The following is a 20709-nucleotide window of genomic DNA, read 5'->3' as shown; positions in this document are numbered from 1 at the left end:
CATTTGCCCTCATTTTTGCAAAACATTTTGATGCAAATTAATTTTTGCAGTTTTCAGTTGCTTTGACCTTTAAAAACAACACAAAACCAACCAACCATAAAAACCCTCCGTCACACTATTGTGATGAGCTCCACAAGTAGCGCTTTGTGGTGGTCCTGCTACTGAGATCCAGAACAGCACATAGAGTTGTGCTGGTCATATCTGAGCCATTCAGCTGCTTTGAGCTTTGCAGAAACCATCCCAAGAAGATAGTGGCCCTGTGACAGTTTCCTTTGCTTGCTATGGAAGAGTTGTGTAGATCAGGTTCATTTGGCTGGATACCAATATAACCCCTCATATCTGTGTCATTCTCAGTTTTTCCGTTTGGATTGATGACCAACCTGTGGTAACCTATGGCTGCTGTACCAGTATGCCCATGGCCATGCACAGCAGATAGCTGTAGTTCTAGGGACCTGACTGCTGATGATTACCATATCTCCAAAGGTGTTAAAGCAATTGCATATTGTACTAGCTGTACAACTAACATTTGAGGTAGGGTGAGATTGCCTGTACCTCCTGGCCTTCATGTGTTGTATGAATCACAAGTGCTGGGCGCTGTTCTGATCACAGCTGTGCAGTTGGGCTACTCACAGCCATATGGCAAAGGTTGCTGAGGGCTTCTTTCACTGTAAACCAAGCTCAGTGCTGCTACCTCTAAAGTGAGATGCTGGTGTAGCACCCATGCTGTGGGAGAGGAGACAACAGAAAAAGAAGCTAGCTCAGAGGGAAAGGGGAGAGCCAGGGGAATGCACCTTATTGCTGCTGTTAAATGGAATGAGTGAGCGTAAAGATCTTAGTTGAAAGCCTCTGTCTCCATTCCTTCACTGGTGTCAGCAGCTGCATTGACATGGCTCTCTGCATCTTTGGTGTATTCAGAGCAGAGGTGCCACAGTTCCCAAATACGGGATACGTAAAGGCCATTGTGTACTGACCTTTCACTTCTGTCACTTCACTGCACTTTGCTGGGTAGACTGTAAAGTCTTAGCCTGCAGATAACATTTAAGTTGGGACCACTGCTGAATATCCCTCCCCAGTCACACATTCTTGTCACTTGTTTTGTGATGTCTCTGGCACCCCTACACAGTGAGCAGTTCAGAAAACTGGCCACGTAACAGAAGTGAACCCTTTTGGATCACCAGTAAAGTAGAGGAACATGAGAGCTAAGGCCAAACTAAATGTACAGCTGGAGTGAGACCAGGTGGGATTGTGGTGCAGAGCAGCAGGCTCAGATCAGCAAGACTATTTTGTTTACTAACTTCTGTTCCAGCAGCTCGTTTGGCATCTGGACCTAACTTTGCTCTGGAGAGTTTGGGCACAATATGGATTATTTCTGGTCAAGAATTTCTTGTTTCCAAATTGGACCATTGTCACCATAGAACAAATGCATTTGTCACTGAAACAAAAGGGTTATATGTGATGAAGAGCAGTGGTATGACACTTGTCTGAAAAATAAGCTCAAAAACCCCAAAACGTAACATTTCCATTTCCTTTGCCCTCTTCAAATTGACCCTGTCTCCCTTCATTTCCCTTAAGCATCAGCTTTAGGTTTTCTGGTTTTAAAGAAAACCACCCAGGCATGTTGACAAATTCAGTGAGCAGTGTAATTAGTACCTATAGATGGAAAACAGCTTGATGCATACAAAAAATCCTTGTGATTCTGATAAATACACATGCAGATGCAAGTTCCTTGGGACATTGAAAACCCTATATGCAAATTTTGCGAACAACTGATTTCAGAGTCTGTACACACATATGTACTTACGCTGTCTTGTACTGTTACCGCAGGTTTGAAATAATTCAGTTAATAGATGGGTTATTAAGTATATACTAAATTGTAAGCACTGTATTCTAAAAGTCATCTTTATTAATATGAAATGTGAAAAAAAGGGAATGTTTGACTAAACCTGTGGACTCCTGGGGAATGGCGTCCACAACTGTCAGGGCTCGAAATGCCTAAAACCATTGCTCAGAGCCCAGAGCTGAGGTGTGAAACACATCACTAAGTGCTGGGGGATTCATAGTTACTTGCAGACCACAATGTGAGTGGGCAGGCTTGTGAGCCTTTCTGAAGGGAGGCATGATGCTTTGGTGTGCCCAGTAATTGCATTATGAGTTCTAACTGATGTAAGCACCGAAGAGAGAGTGCCCCATGGCATGGAAAAAAAGACTGGCAGATGCCTCTAGTCATTTGCTGTGCTTTGGTAAGAGATTGTCCAAGTGAACATCTCTCCATTCAATCACATTTTCCACTGGAAATTCCTCTTTCCTTCGCGTATCTTACAGCATATGAGACTGTCTGTGGGCTCATTTGAATAGGTTGCCGCACAGGTACATCAGATGAAACCACAGGCTGTAGCCTCAAAAGGAGCGGAAATACTATTTTAAAGATCTTGTCTCTCTCTGAGAGTCAGGTTGGCACTGTCTGTTGCTTTCCTGCTTTTACATGTACTTGCCAAAAAAAAAAAAAAAAGGCTGTACTTTTTAAGGACTTAAAAAAACCCAACTAAATAAATAAAAATTGCTCTCAAACCAAAATGTGCTGCTGTTATGCTGCATCTTCAGAAACATCCTCAGAAAATCCAAGGTAATTTCATGAAATCCTGCGTGTTTCTGGTTGGAGCAATATTTAAACCCTGAGGCATGTCATAGGATTAATTACTATATCTGCCTCTGCATAACCGTGGTAGGTCTGTGTGAGTAATTGGGGCAGGAGCTGGTGTCTAAAATCCCCTTTCACACCCCAGTTTAGCAGCGTCACACAGGTGAGGAATCAGTGACACCATGGGAAATATGACTGACATTGGTGGTGATCACTGAGATTAAACTGGAGAACAACTCTTCTTCTAGCTAGAGTGCGATGGTGACAGCAGGATCTGTATGGCTGTGTTGTTTGCCAGCTCAATAAATCACCTTTTGGGGCCTCTGGTTCCTCACCTGTGAAATGCTGGGCAGGAAAGAGTGGGACAGCACTGTTCATCTTGGCAAGAGCAATGAAGAAGAGCTCTGCACAGAAGCTGCCTACTACCAGAATTCTGCCCTTGATTATTATTCCTCACAATGAAGAATAAGAAGAAAAACTGAAGTTAAAAGATACTTCTTTTAGGCCACAGAGGGAGGAAAGAGGGCCTAAGAGACAGGCAGATGAGTGTCAACCATGGGTGTGACGGTGAATTCATTCACCAGGTTTTCTTTAATGATGCTCCTTGAAGAACTGGCATTTTAATAGACATTTTACAGTGGGGATATCACTTGCAACTTGACATAAAATCTGAACTGCGCCATACTTACAGTGAAAACTTGTAAGAAGTTAATTAAAATGTCAGTATTGTTTTACTGCTTATTTGGTCTGATAAATGCCCTTCATAAAAATAATGACCCCAGATGTGGTGGTTCAGCTGGATGAGGGTGATTCCTTCCTCACCACCTGAATCCAGCACAGCAGCTACTGGTGAAGTAGATGTGGCTGCTGGTGTAAGGAGGCACCAGTATGCATGAGTAAAGCGGCTGGGGAGCACATACTCTGTCAGGATTTGCATACACCATCCTGTAATTCAGGCACTTTGTCATGACATGCTATTTCTGGGCATGGTGGGTCATTACTGGTTTAATAAGAGCTTCCTCTGAAGCTGGCAGATGCCCTCTCCTGTCCCTAACTCAGGGGCTATTAGCAGGGAGAAAGACTTGGAGTAGAAGACAAAGGTAGCCATGGAAAGGTGGGCTTAAAAAGAGCTGTTACTTCATGAATGCTGCAGGTCTTCTGGAGGGCACATTTATGGTCTGTAGTCTCCTAGATCTTGGAAAGCATGCCTTGCAAGTGCACAGGATAGGGAGAAGTCAGTAGCAGCATCTGCTTTCACCCTCTGGAGACCACAGAGTTGTTAATTCCTTTGAATATTTTTTAGAGGGCATTAATTGCTATCCATCAATAACCACTAGGGTACTCTGTTGGAATATTAACACAGAAACTTTGGTGTCTTTATCCAATTTTATCCTCTTAGGTATCATAGGAAGGTTTGTAGAATGTGATCAATAGAAGTAAAGGATATTATTTAATTCATTTTTTGTTTCAGTTCAACAGTAGCATAATTATTGCACATAATTTTGCAATGAATTTTTGTATAAAAGTAGTATAATTGCAGTCTATTCACTCTTCTTGATCACCTTCAGGTCTGTCTCCTGTTCGTTTGAATGGATGCAAAATTAACGGTTTTTCCTGTTCTTTATAATGATAAATGACCATAACTAGATCACAGATTTTTGCTTACATATGTAAATGATGCTAAATCAATTTGAGTTGCATTCATCTCTTTTAAGGTTGATGAATTGCAAATTATGAGTACTGGGAACCTATTACTCCTCTTTTTCTGGCCGCCAGACCCAACAATCACCCCAGTTATATTATATTATATTATGCTTTTTAAAAGATGATTGTTACATTAATGCTAGTGAGGATAGGAACGCAAGTATGTGAAATACAAATGCAGAAGGAAAGCTTAGCCCTAAAGAGCTGAAAAACTAGTTAATAGGACGGTAGGAAGAGGTAATGTAGGAAAGATGGAGAAAAAAGTGAAAACAGAGCAGTAATACTTTGTATTACATTGTCTTACACAAAATGCATGACTTCTGGTGGGAGGTCTTCTGAAACATATAAACTCTGTGTCAGATCCTGACCGGAGCGCTCTCACGACAGAGCAAAGACTGTTTATGGAAAATCACTGGGTTTGCAGTGCTCTCTGTGAAGGTGCTCCTTGACTTTGCGGGGCTCTAGTAGCAATCCAAGGATGTGCCTGTTAAGAGTCAAGGTTTAAGGGCAGAGTGATACTGAAGAGGCTGTGGTGGGGTCTGACATAAAGCCCCTAAACAAGATGTGGAGGGTGAAGCTTTCTACAGACAATTATAGAAGTCTTCTGATTGCAGACTTTTGAGTTCCATTTCTCATGGGACATTTCAGCTACCCAGATTAGTACTGCTAGGCTTCCACCATGTAAGCAACCGAAGAAGTCCCTAGACTATGTTGCTCACAGTTTGTAATGCAAATGGTGGAGGGACTGTGTTTGACCTGCTTCTTGTGAAGTGGGAAGAACTGGCAGACAGTATGGCAGAAATGGCAACTTGAGCTGCAGCAACCATGAGATGATCGAGTTCAAGGCACAGAGGAAGGCTGGGAAGAAAAGCAGCAGAAAGAAGGAGCCTGGACTTAGATCAGAGTTTGGCCTAGGGAAGTTGTGTGCAAAATTCCTAGGGAAGCTGCCAAAAGGGAAAGGGGAACAGGAGGTCTGGCTGATTTAAAGTGGAAAAACATAAATAAATTAATTAAAAAAAATCAAAACCCCAGGCACAAGTACGCAAAACCCCTAAAACTTACTGAGATGTGAAGAACAATCTGCCTCATTGTACAGGCTGGGCTTTCAGCAGAAGGCTCTCCTGACCAAGCATGGAGTTGCATGGTGAGCCAGTAATGCAACCACATAGCATGCTAGAATTAAAAAGATGAACGTACAACAAAGGAAGCATATAAACATATTGTTTGAGCCCTTTTTTTTTTGTAAAAAATGAGTAAGATCAAGGCCCATGTGGAGCTAAGATGAGGAGAGGGCATTTAGAGTAACAAGAAGGGATTCTATGGGAACACAAATTACTAAAGAAGTTTAAAGAGCATGTAGGCCTTTGGGGGAGAACAAAAAAACATTACAAAACAGGGTCCACAGTGTCTTTTTTGAGTCAGACAAAGCCTACTCCCAGCTTTATACATACCAGCACTATTTGGTATAGAAGGTAGCCTGCAGGGAAGAAGCAATGAGGTAGCGGCAACTACAGCTGGATGTAATCAGATCCATAGGGCTTGATGAGATTCATCAGTGCTGAAAGAGTTACCTGTTACCTATCATCTGTGAAAAATCAGGGTGATCTGCAGAGGCCCATGAAGACTGGAAAAAGGCTAAAGACTAAAAGGCCCGTCTTGCATATGGGCAAGAAGGAGAATCCAGGGAACAATATGACAGTTATTGTCACCTCATTCACTGAAAAAGAACATCTTGAAATTCATTTTCAAACATAGCAAAGACAAGAAGCCAGTGGCCTGTATGAAGAGGCAGATGGCACCGTTAGCAAATTTACAGACTGTGTTAAGTGGGGGGGAGTGATTGACACACAGAATGGCACAGCTTTAGTCCAGAGGAATCGTCAGGAAGTTGAAGGCTGGGACAACAGAAGTTTCATGAGCTTAAGCAAGAAGAAATGCAAGTTTCTGCATTCAGGGCAGAGTAACTCCAGCACTGGTACAAAGTGGTAGCTGGCTAAGCAGCAGCCTGGCTGGAATGGACCTCAGGGTTATGGTGACTGTTTGAGGCATGTATGGTTGAGCCAAAAAGGTAAAGGCAAGGTAAACCACACATTGGGCTAGAAGAAGAGTAGTCAGCAGATCAAGTTGTTCTCATCCACCTTTACTTGGCGCTGGTTAGGCCATACCTGGAATCATGCATCCCTTACTGAGCCTCCTTCCTCCCCGCAGTTTGAAGAAGGCTGTAAAGAGGCTGGAGGCATCCAGCAGAGAGCTGCCAGGATACTGAAGGACCGAGAGCACAAGCAGCGATTGACAGATTAGTCTGGTGAAGAGGAGGCCGTAGGGAACATGTTACTGAGAAAGACTATGCAACTTCCACCATGGGACATTTTGAAGAGTTGGCCAGACAAACCACAGCTGATGGGCCCTAGTGCAGATGATACCCATGGTATCAAGCAGGAGGATGGACTAAATGATATCCACAGGTCCCTTTCAAGCAGCTTTCTATGATTCTATTATAAATATCATCTGTAAGTAATAAGAGATACCTATGTGATTGCACAGATGCAAAGACAAGTCTTATCAAGATGAGACAGGCTTCTGGGCCAGAGCAAAAGCAAAAATCTCTAGGAATGTTTTTAATGATGTTTCATTTATCTTTTACATGTGTCCTAACAAAGGAATGTTCATGTTTTTGTGCCTCCAGGAAATGTTTCCTGAAACACTGTTCTTCCTCTTCCTGATAACCACTGAGCAAAGTGTTTGTTCTGTTTCCCAGTATTAGTCTGTGTCTGTCTGCAGGTTCCTGCTTCTTTGGAGAGTTTGAAGTCACTTCTGCTGAACTTTTCTGTGTTATACACTTGTAAAATCATTTGGTACCTGAGTTATGACTCCTGAAACTTTCTCTTTATTTTTGCCCGTGAGTGTCTTTATTGGGTTTGGTTGGGTTTTGTTGCTGTTGCTGGTTTTAACAACCTTTATCCTAGATCATACAATTGCAGTCAGCATAACTTTTACAAAAGTTTGATTTGTGATCTTCTCATTTACTCTGCTTCAGTTTCCTCCATATTAGGGAGTACACAATTCTCATCCTTCCAGAAGCCCAGCCAGATTTTTTCCAAGTGAAAAAATATTGCTTCAGCTAATGTATTGCTCTTCTGAGCTCTCCGAGGAGAGGAGGGTGTAGTGGAGACACCAGGATTGTATTTTTTTGAGGTCTATGAGAGAGGAGGAACATGGAAGTAGGTACAGAATAGCCATCAAACTCACTGGGGCATTATAAATATTCCCTCTGCGTTTCAACGTAAAACTGAGACAGTTCAATCTACTTGCTAGTTCCTGCTCTGCTGAAACTAGGCTGTGGTCTCCCTCATCTCCAGACAGTACCTTTTGCAAGGGAGTGTGTGTGTGACTTTCTCAGGCTTTCCAGTTACGTCTGTTCTGCCTTATATTAATAGTCATTGAACCACAGAAAGACTGACTTGGCTTCCTTCACACTCTTGTAAATCAAGCAGAGCTGGGACTTGTGTCTGGTTCTCTCATGTACTACATGAATTTCCCTGACAAGCAAATTACGATTATCCTGGCATTCTTTTCTTCCTCGTTTTGACCGAAGTTTGTGCCTCTCCTTGTTGATGCTGCCTTATTTTCACCAAAGCTTGTATTTCACTAATGAATATTTTTAACAGTACCAGAAATAACAATTATTGTGTAGCCACACAACTAGGAATCCTAGAATCTTAATTGGGATGGTTGTTTTTACACAAAAGGAACAAAGACTATGGGAGACCCCAGACAGCTGATGAGTGACAGGATTCAATAGGGTGAAGCAAGAAAAGAAATGGAAAGTGGCTGTGTGCACATTCATGAGAAGGGAAATATGTTGGTAAAATGGTGAAATGAACATAGAAGATTGGAAAAGTTGTTCTTGTCTGTTTTTCTATCTGTACCCCTTCCTCCAGTCTGCCCTTGTTAATAAATAACACTCTTTGTATTCAGCTTCCAAAGGTTGTGTACAGTTTTCTGGGACTGATTTGGACCTTTGCTGGGATTATGAATATTACTGTCTAGACTTTTTTCTATTATATTTGGTGGTTTCCATTGTTATTGTGTTATTGTTACATTATCTTCCTTGTTTTCTCTTTTGTTATGTACTACTTCATATTTGATGTGTGCTACTCTGTCACGTGCCATTTGATTATGTAGTTTCTGATCTTTTTACGTTTCTCCAACTTCGCCTCCTTTTGATTGGCTATTAGCTGGATCATTGTTCTCATGCATTAGTTTCTGCCAGTGATTTGAGATTTCACTTTTTCAGCTGCACATTTTGGTTTTACTTTGATACTGCTTCTGCATATTCCATTACTATCCCCAAACAGTATGAGCCCATAGTGATTTCTGTGATTCATCCACAGGGCTGATATTGGTGTCAGTGAAACTGAAAGCAACTGCAGTGGCATATTCAGAGGGAAAAAGAGCTGGCCCTAAGTTTTTGCATTTATGTCCTGTATTAGTCTAAATGGTGGAAGGAGAAGAGGATGTTAGACAGTAGCAACACGGCAGCATCTCCCTTCGCTGTGTGAAGCTGATCCCAAGTATGACAGTAAGTTCTTACCTACTGAAGCAGTCTCTCACTGCCTGCAGAAAAAAGCAGCAGGACAGAGTTTTAATTGTGTTTGGCTGCTCCTTTGAGGTTGCATGCAGACTGTCAGTGGTAGAGACTGGAAATCTCTGAACTGAAAGAGCTGGCATTTATCAGCAATTTGGAAGGAAAGGTATACTTGTCACATAGATGCAGATGATATAAACAGTGACCCAGTAGGTGGATAACAGCATTTAAGACCTTCAGGCACTGAGTCCAGTTTGTTCCACTCAGAAGAAGGGGATTGTTCAAACCATTTTTCATACTACTCTTCCAAGTGCACATACATAGTTTGGCATTCCTCCCCCCAGCCCCAGTCTGTACTGTTCTGTTGGAAATTACTGTGCTTCCAACCAGTGCTATTTTATGAAGGAAAGGGTTGGGTTCATTTTGTGAGATGTAGCAGTTTGTAGGTAACAGAATTTCACTCTCTGCAGGTGCCAGTGGGCTTTGATGTACAACCAACCTAGGTGGGGTTGTGGACCCTCTCCTTCCCTTCCCTACTTTAAGAAAGCTAGTATTGCCTGTGATTTATCAACACACACACACCTTTTTATGGAATCAGTGCTACAACAGTACACAGCAGAGCAGGAGGGCAGGATGCTGTTCACGTTCACTTCTATTCTTTACATATTGTAACACACACAGCCAAGTGTGCTTTCAGTTCAATTTCTTCCTAGCAATTAATAATTTATAGTTTAGTAACAGCTCACCTGTGGCAAGTGTTTAATGTTTAAATTAACAGGCTTCTCAGGGAATCACCAGTTTGGATGAGGCCCTTAGTGACATGTTTTTTGGTGGGCTGGGCAATCCTGGGTAACGGTTTGAGTTGATGGTCTTAAAGGTCATTTCCACCTAGCTCATTCTGTGTGATTATGGCTGATTCTGCATAATTAAATTAATATTAAACACCAAGGTACGGATGGAAAAATGTGGAAGCAATGAAGATTTGATCCAGCAGTATAGATATACCCCACAAAGCACTTATCATGTGGATCAAGCAATTTACTACATATTCTGAGATTAGGTCTTTCAGAAGGTTCACCTGTGTTTGCTGTCAGGTTTTGTTCGAACAAGCAGAGATTGCTGGTGACACAGTGGTGTTATGCTACCAGGGAGATACTTGGGCGAGCTCTGCATAGGATTCTTGCCTTTCCTCACATGGACTTACACCTAGGGAGTTCTCTAGTTTGGTTGTCAATTTCAGCCAGAAGGAGGTCTTTATGAAAGTGTGTCTTCTTCAGCAAATACAGAAGACAGTGTGCTGCTCTGAAGGAAGAGTACAATATAAAAAATGGATGGGAATTTAAATATTAGTGTAATGAAGACAGAGGGCCTTTTCCTTCCCTTTTCCTCTTCCCCTTCACCTTTCTCTTTCTCTTCCTCTTTCCCTCATTGTAATCAGGCTGACATTCCCAAATACGATGGGGAAAACATTTCTGCTCCTGTATTGCTACTCCTATCCATTTGCCTGCTTGCAACATCAAATTTAACATTCAGAGCTAAGCCCATGTAAGGAAAAAGTTTAATACCTCTTTACTTCAGTTTGACAGTGTCTTTACTAGTGTCTTCATCACTAAAAAAAAAAGAAGTAAATACATTATTACAGTGTTAATGTGCACCTACACCAGGCACAAGTTTGAGTTTTGCTCAAGGTTAGTTAAAAAAGGTGGGTTACCTCTAACGTAATCACTACCTCTTTCCAACTGGAAGGATGCCAAACAAACCTTTACTTTCTAAAGTTTGGTCTCTCTTTTGTTTTATTTTCGCACTTCTCAGTTTAATAAGCCTCTGATATAAACCCAGGTTCTGCAAAAGTCTTAGTGCCATTTTTGTCAAGAAAATCAAACAATAAAGTAAGATCCAGCCTTAGAGAAGCCAGTGGGTTTGGATTTGAGTGAGCTTGCTATCATTTCTCAAAAATCACCACACACCTGAATGTATATTTTAAAATAAAATGTCACATCATTAAATGGGATTTCTTAGGTGCACTGTAGAAGCATTCTAGTGCATATGCTGAAGCTGGCATTGAATCTCAAACTTCTTTTCAAGGTGATGAGTGCAATACCAAAATATTTGTATATTTGTGTGAATAATACCAGCAGTTATTACAAGCCCACCTTTTGTTGAACTGAGCAGCCACTTTGTGAAACAAATGTAAAATTTGGGTTTAGTTAGGAGATTTTGCCAAAAACGATATTAATTGTAACTGCTTGCCGTCTTGTAGTGTTTAGAAACTCTAAAACTCCTGAGAGACACATACACACGCCACATGAGTCAGGACCACTTACCAAGTCTGCTCTCACTGCACTGTCTGAGAAACCATTTTCTGGGTACCTAGGATTACACCAAACTTTTCTCTTTAGCAGATGGCATGGTAGTCATGATACTGAAGAAACTCTAAGAAACAAATCAGCCATGAGAATGGAGCAGATGAAAATACTTCCTTTTTATAACATTTTCCATGCTTTCCTTGCTCTTACTTCTCTGCATACATACGCTTACATGCATGCATGTGTGCCTCACTCTGTGTGTCCAGTGCTTTGCTCCCAAACTTGTTCCAAGACAAGCATCTGGCATTCACTGTGTTCTGCAGATGGGCCGTGAGTGACACACACACGGTGCAGCTGTCTGTATCTGGCACTCAGGTGATTATTTGTTTGCTAATCAACCAGCAGCTCCATTAGTTGAGTTGAGGGTTAGGAGAGGGGTGATTAAATATACAAAAAGAGAGGGTGTTACGTAGTTGTGGGTGAAATGCTGGGTGGTAATTACAAGAGAGGTAAGGATTGTTATTGTAACCAGGGCTGTAGCAAAAATTAATCTATCTATTCAGACTGCTTGTCACTGAATATCCAGTGGCAGTTTCCTAAAGCAGACAAAACACCAAACCAGCTCTGTTCTGCAGTGAGAATAGAGGTATCTCCATATTTGCATTAAAAAGCTGCAGTCACCTGCAAAAATGATCAAATTTCAAACCAAATCAAATATGCAGTTTCTCACAACCTCTTGCAAAGGACGTCAAGATTTATGTGTGAAAAGAGGAGTGCAACCTAATAGCTTTGTGCTGCTCAGTTCAATTAGCTTAGCTAGCTGACCAAAACCGCAGGTGTTAATTCTGCAGGTGCCAGTTCAGTTTAATCAATCTGCAGGTTTAATCTGATGCTTAGTGTAGCTCAGCTGGCCAAACAGCAGGCTTAATGCCTAGCAGAGAGGGATGGTCACCTGCTCTAGGATGTGATTTGTTGCTGTATTTAATGCATTTTATAATACAGCTCCATATAATTTTTAATTTAATGTGAGTTTATATGAGCATTTAACCTCTATAGAATGAGGAAAAAAATCCTCAAATGGTTCTGAAATGTCGGCATTTTATCATTAAAATACACAGGGTGACATCCTGAGGTCATTGGTTTTGACCTCTGCAGGAATAGAATAGTGTCATTAATTTTGAGTAAAATGCTCCTGTGCTGTGGGCTGGAGCATGTAACATAGCAGGGTGGGCTGACAAAACTTGGGTGTTTGGCCCAGAGAAGAAAAGGCTAAGGGGAGTTCTAAGTGCTATCCTCAGTCTTCCAAAGGGGTTTACAGAGGAGACAGAGGCAGGCTCCTCTCAAAGCTGCTAAGCAAATGTACAAGAGGTCTCAAAATACAGCAAGGTAAGTTCTGATAATAGGAATGAAATTCTTCACCAGGAGATTGAGTCAAACACTGGAACATATCTCTCAGAAACTTTGGAGTCTTTGTCCATGGAGACATTGAAAGCTTGCAAGGCAACTTGGTCTGTCTTGAATAAGTAGTGGAATTGGAGACCTCCAGAGACCTCTTCTAACCAAAATTGTCCCGATGTTTGCATTGCTGTTCTAGGTTCACTTGGCCGTGCTCTCCCCTCTGATTTTCCAGAAGGAGATGGAGCTCATCCTCACCTTGGGATCCTAAAAGAGAGCTGAAAGGATGGCAGAGCAGGCTTGATTTGTAAAAGAAGCTTTAAAAAAGTGACTGTGGCTTTGTTAGTTTGCTGTTTCTAATTGAAAGCTCATGAGGAGTATGGTTTTGCTTTCTAGTGGTTAGCCAGCTGAGTTGTGTGCCATCACTTGTAAGGACCACATAGGACAAACTCTGCACTGAGTTAATCTCAAGAGACCTTGTAGGCTTCATCATATCTGGGTATGTAATAGGGGCTGTGAACAAATAACTTGTTCAATAACAGTATTTGGCTTAAGTTAACTAATTGCAGATGTTTATCTGAAGAAACAGCATCTCTCCCTTGGGTGCTTGTAAAAGCAAGAAGGCATCTGTGGAAGCAGCGGTTAGCTGTCCCGTCCATTTCCTTGCCAAGTCCTGCCTTTGGCCAGGAAATGCAGGGGATATTATACCCTGCAACAATGTTGCGTCTTACAACACCTCAAATAAGCCAAATCCCAGTTCCTCTTGGGCACTTCCAAAATTAGCATGTTAGGTATACATGAGAGAATTGCAGGACTTTTAAAAGACAGAAAAGGAGCTGCACAGTTGTATATTCATTCTGTAGGCCTTGGTCCAACCTTACTGTCTGTCTTCCTCTACTTTTCTCACAAAGAGGAAGACAAGCCACCTCCTATGGTCACAGGCTGGGACTCCCAGCCCAGATTACCCTTTTCTAGGACACTTGCTTGGGCTTCTATCTTGCATTCAAAAACTGCTGTGTTTTACTGGCTCCAAATGCCTCTAAAGAAGAGGGAATAGATAGTCCTGGGAAGTGCCCTGGACTTCTGAAAGGAGTTAGGGGATTGTGTTTCTTGTTGGGAGCTGTTTTCTTTCCTAGAACCCTGAACTGAGAGATCAGTATATTTATTTAGTGCAGGCACATTTCATGGGACACCTTCGCAAACCTGCCTTGAATCATCTGAAAAGCTGTCACTGTGTGAGGGCACAGGAGCACATGTGTTCAGAACATCTGCTGTGCAAGACTTCTTGTTTCTCTTCAAGCCTGAACTCTTATTTCAGAAAAGGAGCATTTTGGCCCTCAGTTGGTGGCAAAGAGATGGTGGACGGATTGAGTTCCCCCTGCCTCAGCCCCAGCATGCCTGAATGGGATCAGCTAGATATGCTGTTGGGTGATCTGAGCTAGCATTCAGTAATGCAGGACCCCTTTGCAGGGCTTCATGGTGAAACTAATAGTATTACCTTGGTGCCTTTGCCTTGAGGATGAGATGACTCAAGGACCTCCATAGTGGACCCCTTCCTTCCTGGAGGACTTTTGGAGGTTGACATCGGGCCAGATGAGCACAGAGCTGCTCTCTACCTGAGGAGGAATTTGGGATGCCTGAAGGCCTTCAGCGTGGACACAGGTAGGTCCCACCATTTTGGAGCACCCTGAGTCAGATGGTCTTAGGGGTGATCTAGCAAGGCTTAAATCACAACAGCCCTGTAGGTGTGGCCAACACTGTCCTTTCACGGTTACATGCACAGCTCTGGAAATCTCTTCCCCCATGTAATTGTTCTGCAGTGTTTCCCAGGCTTTAGGAACTTGCAAAAATTTAAAGAGCTTTCTCTGCACAGCGCTAATCTGCTTGGGAGGCATGGTAGGTTTAGGAGAGGTACTGGTGGGGCTCCAGCCTTTCAGCTTAGCTACTGTGCAGCCACACGGGTTTACACAGCTAGCCCGGGAGCTCACAAACTGCACTGGCTCCTCCAGGAGCACAAAGAGCTGCTTTACCTTCACACACCTTCATTTAATGAGCAGCAACTTCCCCCCCGTACACAAGTCTTGGGCTGTGGCAAGCAGCCATTGCTATTCTGTGTTTGTAGGGTGCCTGGCAGGGCCTCACTTTAGGTTGGTACTTAGGCGGTATTGTAGTAAATTATAAAAGACCTTCTCTTTGATGCCATGTGGGAGAAGGCACTGGGCCTGGTTTCCCCCCGCCTTGTTTCTTGCGCTGTGATTCACTCAAGTCGCTATGAACTGCTACCATGCTGATTTGGTAACCACTTTGCCACAGGTATAAATTACAACCCTGGGTGCACAGCAGTGGGGGAATGAGGCCAACTGTCTCTAAAGGTCAAAGGAGCATTCATCACACCGCCAAGTCTACTGTGACTTCATTGTGACTTCACATCAATCAAAGTGCTGTTGTTAAAGAATTCCAAATCGATACAAAATAGATAAATATAAAAAAAAAGAGACACACTTTCCTTTTCTATTCCTTTGTTCTCCATAGACATCTCTTGTCCTCTGGTCTTCTCAAACAATGTTCCTGGGTGTACAGGTTACAGATATAAGTGTATTTAGCCAGAAGCAGAGTATAAAGGGGTGGAATCATTCGCAGCTAGCCTAAAATAGAAGGGAGCAGCGGTTAGAAACAATTGCTGTAACTGTGACTTCCTCAAACAGCATGGCTCTGATGTCAGATACCGGGAAAGAGGAAGCAACAGTTAGCATGCTTGATGGTTTAACCAAAGGTGCAATTTGTTCCAGCTTTCTGATTAAGTCTTTCCCCTGTAAAAAGGAAATACGAGTGGAGCAAGCAGAGTACTGTTAGCTGTACAGAAGTAAATGAGGAGCAGATTTGGTCACCCTCAGCTGTCTGGCACTGACTGCAAGAATACATGTTTGCTCTCAGTTCTCTCCTCATGTGCTTCTGCTTTGATCTGGAGAAAGCCTGCCTCCCAAATCCCCAGAAACTCCTAGAGAAGGTTAAATTACAGTTCCTTAAAAAAAAACAAACAAAAAGCAATAACAAATCTGAAATAAAGTAAAAGCCAAGATTATGCTGTATTTGAGAGCCGTGTTGGGATTTTTGTCTGCTGCTTGTGTTTGGATTACAGCATGAAGTTTCCTATGTTCAATTTATTACTAAGTTTGAGCAGCCTACAATTGCTGGTTTCAGTGTATGTTGCATTTATCTGAGAAAGCTAACCATGAATCAGTGTCACGTTAAAATATGCCTTTAAATTTAAGGTAGTGGTTAACTGAGAATGTACATCTGAAATTCTTCTGAATTCTCTGTTTGATGCTGCATTTCCAACACACGTGCACGTCCCCAGTGTTTCTGTTAGGTTTCATTTTGTGTTAATTAGCCATGATGTGACCTTGAAGTTGCCCTGCTTGAGCAGCAGGTTGGACTAGGTGACTCCCAGAGGTGCCTCTCAGCTGAAGTGTCTCTGTGGTCCTGTGCCCACACTGACAACAGCTGGCAGACCAGAGCAGCAGGCAGGAGGATCTGTGGTGAGCCTCACTGTCTCTTGTGACCCACCATGCTCAGCTGATCAGGGTGCGTGTTCCCCACTCAGTAATACGAAAGAAAGTGGGAAACCTGAAGCTTCCTGTCCATCAGCCATACAGAACTTCATTTATAGAAAAGTGCAGAAAAAAGTAATTTCCCCTCAGTGTTTATAAACCATGTGATTGAATTTACGTGTGTTATAGACCAGTTGTTTTGTCAGTTCAGCTGAAAGGAGATCTTCCTGTATCAAAACATAAATTCTACTGACTTTTCACAAGTCTTTATATGACCACATTGATCTCATCCCTCCTACATTCCTTAAGTCTTGTAAAAGTAGATTTGCTTGCCCTTCATGACCTGCCAAACAACTGCAGCCATTCTGTTGTGCCCAAATTGGAGGCAAAAAAAGAAATGGCTTCGGTTTCTAGTGGTTCTTTTTAACAGAGTTGCATGGCATCAGCTCAAATCCTCTTCTCTGCAGAGAGCTGAATGTCTAAATTATGTTCAGTGGGCAGCCAGAAGACAGTGACACTGACCTATTCACATGCTCTGAATGATATTAAATAGAATTAAAAATAATTCAGTAGGAGATGGTAAAGGGAAGAAAATTCTATCAGCAGTTTGGGAAGCATCCCTGTTCTCCTCCTTCCTTTGTTCCTCTCATCCAAAGACCTTTGGCAATAGACCCTCTTACAGATACGAAAATTGTGTGGCCACAGGACTGTCTGGTGGACAGGCTCATGTATTGTCCACTGGAAGAGAGTATGTAAATTTTGGGAATACCAGGAGCAAGGACTGCTGCTGTTTGGGCTCTGCCTCAGAGCTGGAATCTCAACTTTGCTGTGAGCAGCTCTTCATTCCCATGAACAGCAACACCAGCCTTGTTCACCACCAGTCATGACTTCTAGTGGGCTAACTGGTCATTCCCACTGGCTGCATGCTGCCCATTGCTTTCTGCCTCCTTGTGCTATAGCATCTCATAGAGCATCCCAAACAGCTTTCGAGAGAGGGGATGGTGACAGCAGCAGAAGTAAATGAACTCCCTACTGTGACAAGTGTTGTATATGTGAACTAACATTTTGTAAAGCCAGAAGCCCCAAACATGATCACCTTGCAATGCCAAAGAAAGGAAATTTCCCAGCAGTAGTTTTCAAGTGTGGAAATGAGGTGCCATTGCAGGATCTCTAAAGCTCCCCGCCATGTGAGGGCTGCTCTCTCCCTGGACAGGCAGAACAAAATGCCTATGGCTGAAAATGGAGCAGTTGAGAGGGACAGTAACAGAGGAGGAGGGCTCACAGAGTAATGGCTTCTTTTTCTTCATTTTTATGAACACCTCTTTAAATTCAAAGCCTATTCAGCACTTGGTACGAAAGACAAAGCCAAAAATTTTGTCTGTCAAAAGCATTTTTGATGTGCCCCTTAGCATACCATTTAGTCGCCCATTGCTCCACTGTAAACATTTTAAGTGGAGTTCTGGCTTGAATTAAGTGGAGCTGCAGACTCTGCTGCCACTGAGAATTACAAGAGTGAATCCATGTCTTTTGACGAAAGTCAAACTGAGATACTTTACCAAACTGAAGCATCCTTTGACCAAGATAAAGGCTACTCATCCCCAAGTTTGGAAGCTGCTGCACCATCAGGTTTGCAGTCCACAGTAACGGCTTCTCCATTCTCCTATGTGTGATTTAAAAAAGCTACCTGGCTTTTTCAGCCTCAGTTACATAACTCAAAGACAGCGCCGTGTGCTATCACGTGGTGTTGCAATTATCGAAAAATCATGTGTAAGGTCGAGAGAAATGTGCTGAGTGAACCAAGACATTTGGAGTCCATAGGCACACGGCCTCAAGGCTGAAGGAGATTAATGCTTTTGGCATCACACAGAGCCAGTATTATATTCATGCTGTGGTAGGGATTTCTTTTTCCATAGACCTCCTGATTGTAAAAGGGGATTCCAAAACTCACATGCAAGCAGCAAATGTCTCCAAGTACACTGTGGCACCCGGCCAGGAACAGAAACCCCCGTTACTGTCTGCTGCCACAGTACGCTGATTGGAAATCAGATAGCCATCCAAGCGCAGTGTATCGCGGCACTCGGGAGTCATGTGAGAGAGACATCAAGAAACAGTAGCTGACAGTCACAGCACTGCCAGTCAGAAAGGGATAGGTGCTTAAAAGGAAGCCCTAGATGCTTTCAGCATGACTGAACCCGCTGCTAATCTGCATATGTCTGGATTAGAAGTCACACCATCATAAAGATGCCATGAGCCAGGCAGCACCCATATGTCATTCACGATGTGACAATTCCTAAATATCCCGTCCCCCACAGCTCTGTTCCTAAGCGTAAACAACAAATAGGAGGCAGAAGGCAGAGCACACAGACTGTAAAGCATCCCAGTCCTGATCCTGGAATCCCTGTATTGTTAGGATTGCTAGGCTTTTATGCTCCGGGTATATTTGCACATGCTCTTCATCGTTTGAAAAAGAAGATAATTGCACTCACCAATAGTTTTTCATTTTAGTCCCAAACCAACATTATTGTGCTGGTTGACTGAATATATCACTCTTAATCAGATGCAGAACGGCATACCCTACCTTCCTGACAGTGTTATGGACCACATACCATTTGATTTAGTCTGGTGACAGGGTTGTAAATGTGGAGTTTCCCATCAAGCTTCCCGCAGGGCTGGTGCCTCCTATTCCAGGCCAAATGCAAATACAGCTGGAGGTGGGGGCTTGGTTCTGAGTAACCAGAAGATGAATAGGGGTGCCAGTGCGTGTCTGCCTCTGGTTCTGAATGCTGGTGTGAGCTTGGAACAGAGAGGCAGGCAATTTTGGACAGATTCATATGGATCATTTTGGCCATGTGGCTAAAATGAATCAAAGCTCAAATCTGATGAGCCCAGGTCTGTGCAGAAGAGATGAGTAATATACAGGATATACTTTTTTTTTGGTGCATTGACTTCTGGAGAAGTCCTGTGTGATGTGACTTTCCAAAATCTTTTTCACATGCTAGTAAGATGAGTTCAGTGGTGAACTGTGATTTCTACAGTAGGCTGAAATTAAGAAGCACAAAAAGGTTCTTGTTCTATTTAATATAGCAATTAAAGTAAATGCAGGGTTCCTGATGAAGACAGCTGTGCCATGCATACATGAACAAGTACTTCTTGAACCAGTACCAAAAATTGCACTTCTCGCAAGTCTTTGTTTACACAGGTAAAAATCTTTGCACAAGAGGTTGCCAATGAAGTGTAGTCTCCTGCGTTGCATGTGGAGTGACAGGCAAAATGGGGGAGGGCAGATCACAGCCCACAGCTTGGTTAGGACTCCCAGGTGAGAGGCATCCTAAGTGCAGCTTCAGGTTGCAGGCTACCTGGCAGTCCTTGCCAGAAAAGCTCCAGGTTACCAGGGTGGGAGGGGGGAACAAGCTGTGGAATTGCAGAGCCCTTGTTTTTCCCTTTTTTGTTCAGAAACCAAGTACATGAAGCAGCTGTTCCAGTTGCAGTGCTCTCCACTCATCACTCCTGCTTCACATTCTTTCTGCTGTCGGTATGTAGTTGCCTTGAGGGTGCTCAGGCTTCAGTAAAACAGTATTAGCCCAGTTTCTGCTGGGTCTGAATCTGGGATACAAATCATATAGAGCCAAAGCTAAAGCTGAGTCAGCTATTCTGAGCACTCCCATGTACTAGGTACTAGGCTCTAGTCAGTTTGGGAGGATTTTGTGTTGGGTTGAGTGTATGCCTGGGCAGACCTCATCTGTAAGTAAGGCCAAATATCCCAAAATTCTTATTCAGAGATGCTTGTGGCAAGTTTTCCAAACATGACTGAAGAAATTCAGTATGCAGCTCTTACTGATTTCAAGAAAGCAGTGGGAGTCAGCCAGCAGGCCTGTTTAGTCACACCTGAAAATCCCACAAGATACCTATCTGTGTCTTTCAGTAGCATTGAAAGTCGCTCTCCTGGTGCTTTCTAGAGTGTGTTGTCATTAATATTGAAAGGTCAGTCAGGGTTGCAGTATTATTTGGACAGGGCTGCTGTGTGTGGAGGAGACACATGCACATCGCAGAGGAAACCTGATTCCTGCACGGGAATGCACAGCTAAGGCTGGACTGGACTTTGCTCTGCATGGATTGAGGCAGATGAGCACTTCTTGCTGGAGATAGGAATGTAGACTCAGGGTAATATGATTTAAATAAAGGCATAAATTCTGGATCAGGACCCAGATATTTCAAGCTGAAGCAACTGATATTTTTTAGGCACTCAATGCAAAACTTACTCTAAATTATTCAGCAGCTGTGGGCCCTGTAGGTATTACTGCATGGTAACTAGCTTTCCTGGGTTAATGTTGCTTATTCTACTTTTGAATAAAGCTAAAAAATTAATTGTTACAAGCTTAGAGCTTACCTTGTTTGATCTCACATGCCCTCCCTGCTGCAGAGTTGGAACTACAGTGACTTATGAGGGCTGGGTACCATGCTTGTCCAAACTATAAGAATAATGAATAAAAAATAATGTATGTATTTACCTCAAGGACACACTAACAG

At 42.8% G+C, this 20709-nt stretch overlaps 1 protein-coding gene across 1 annotated transcript in view; it reads left to right on the top strand.

Annotated features, from left to right (window-relative positions):
- The window catches only part of SEC61B (SEC61 translocon subunit beta), a 32650-nt gene extending 24428 nt beyond the window's left edge, over positions 1-8222 (top strand). The window contains exon 4 of the mRNA XM_057414750.1: positions 8092-8222. Within this exon, the coding sequence (XP_057270733.1) occupies positions 8092-8131 (40 nt within the window). The 3' untranslated portion in view covers positions 8132-8222. The remainder of the gene's footprint in view (positions 1-8091) is intronic.
- The last annotated feature ends 12487 nt before the right edge of the window (positions 8223-20709 follow it).

Source organism: Pezoporus wallicus, unplaced genomic scaffold, assembly GCF_028554395.1.
Source record: "Pezoporus wallicus isolate ANWC-B61680 ecotype Strahan unplaced genomic scaffold, APGP_CSIRO_Pwel_v1 contig_2, whole genome shotgun sequence".
Lineage (NCBI taxonomy): Eukaryota > Metazoa > Chordata > Aves > Psittaciformes > Psittacidae > Pezoporus > Pezoporus wallicus.
Note: the sequence above shows the minus strand (reverse complement) of the source record. Positions and strands in the feature narration are given on the sequence as shown.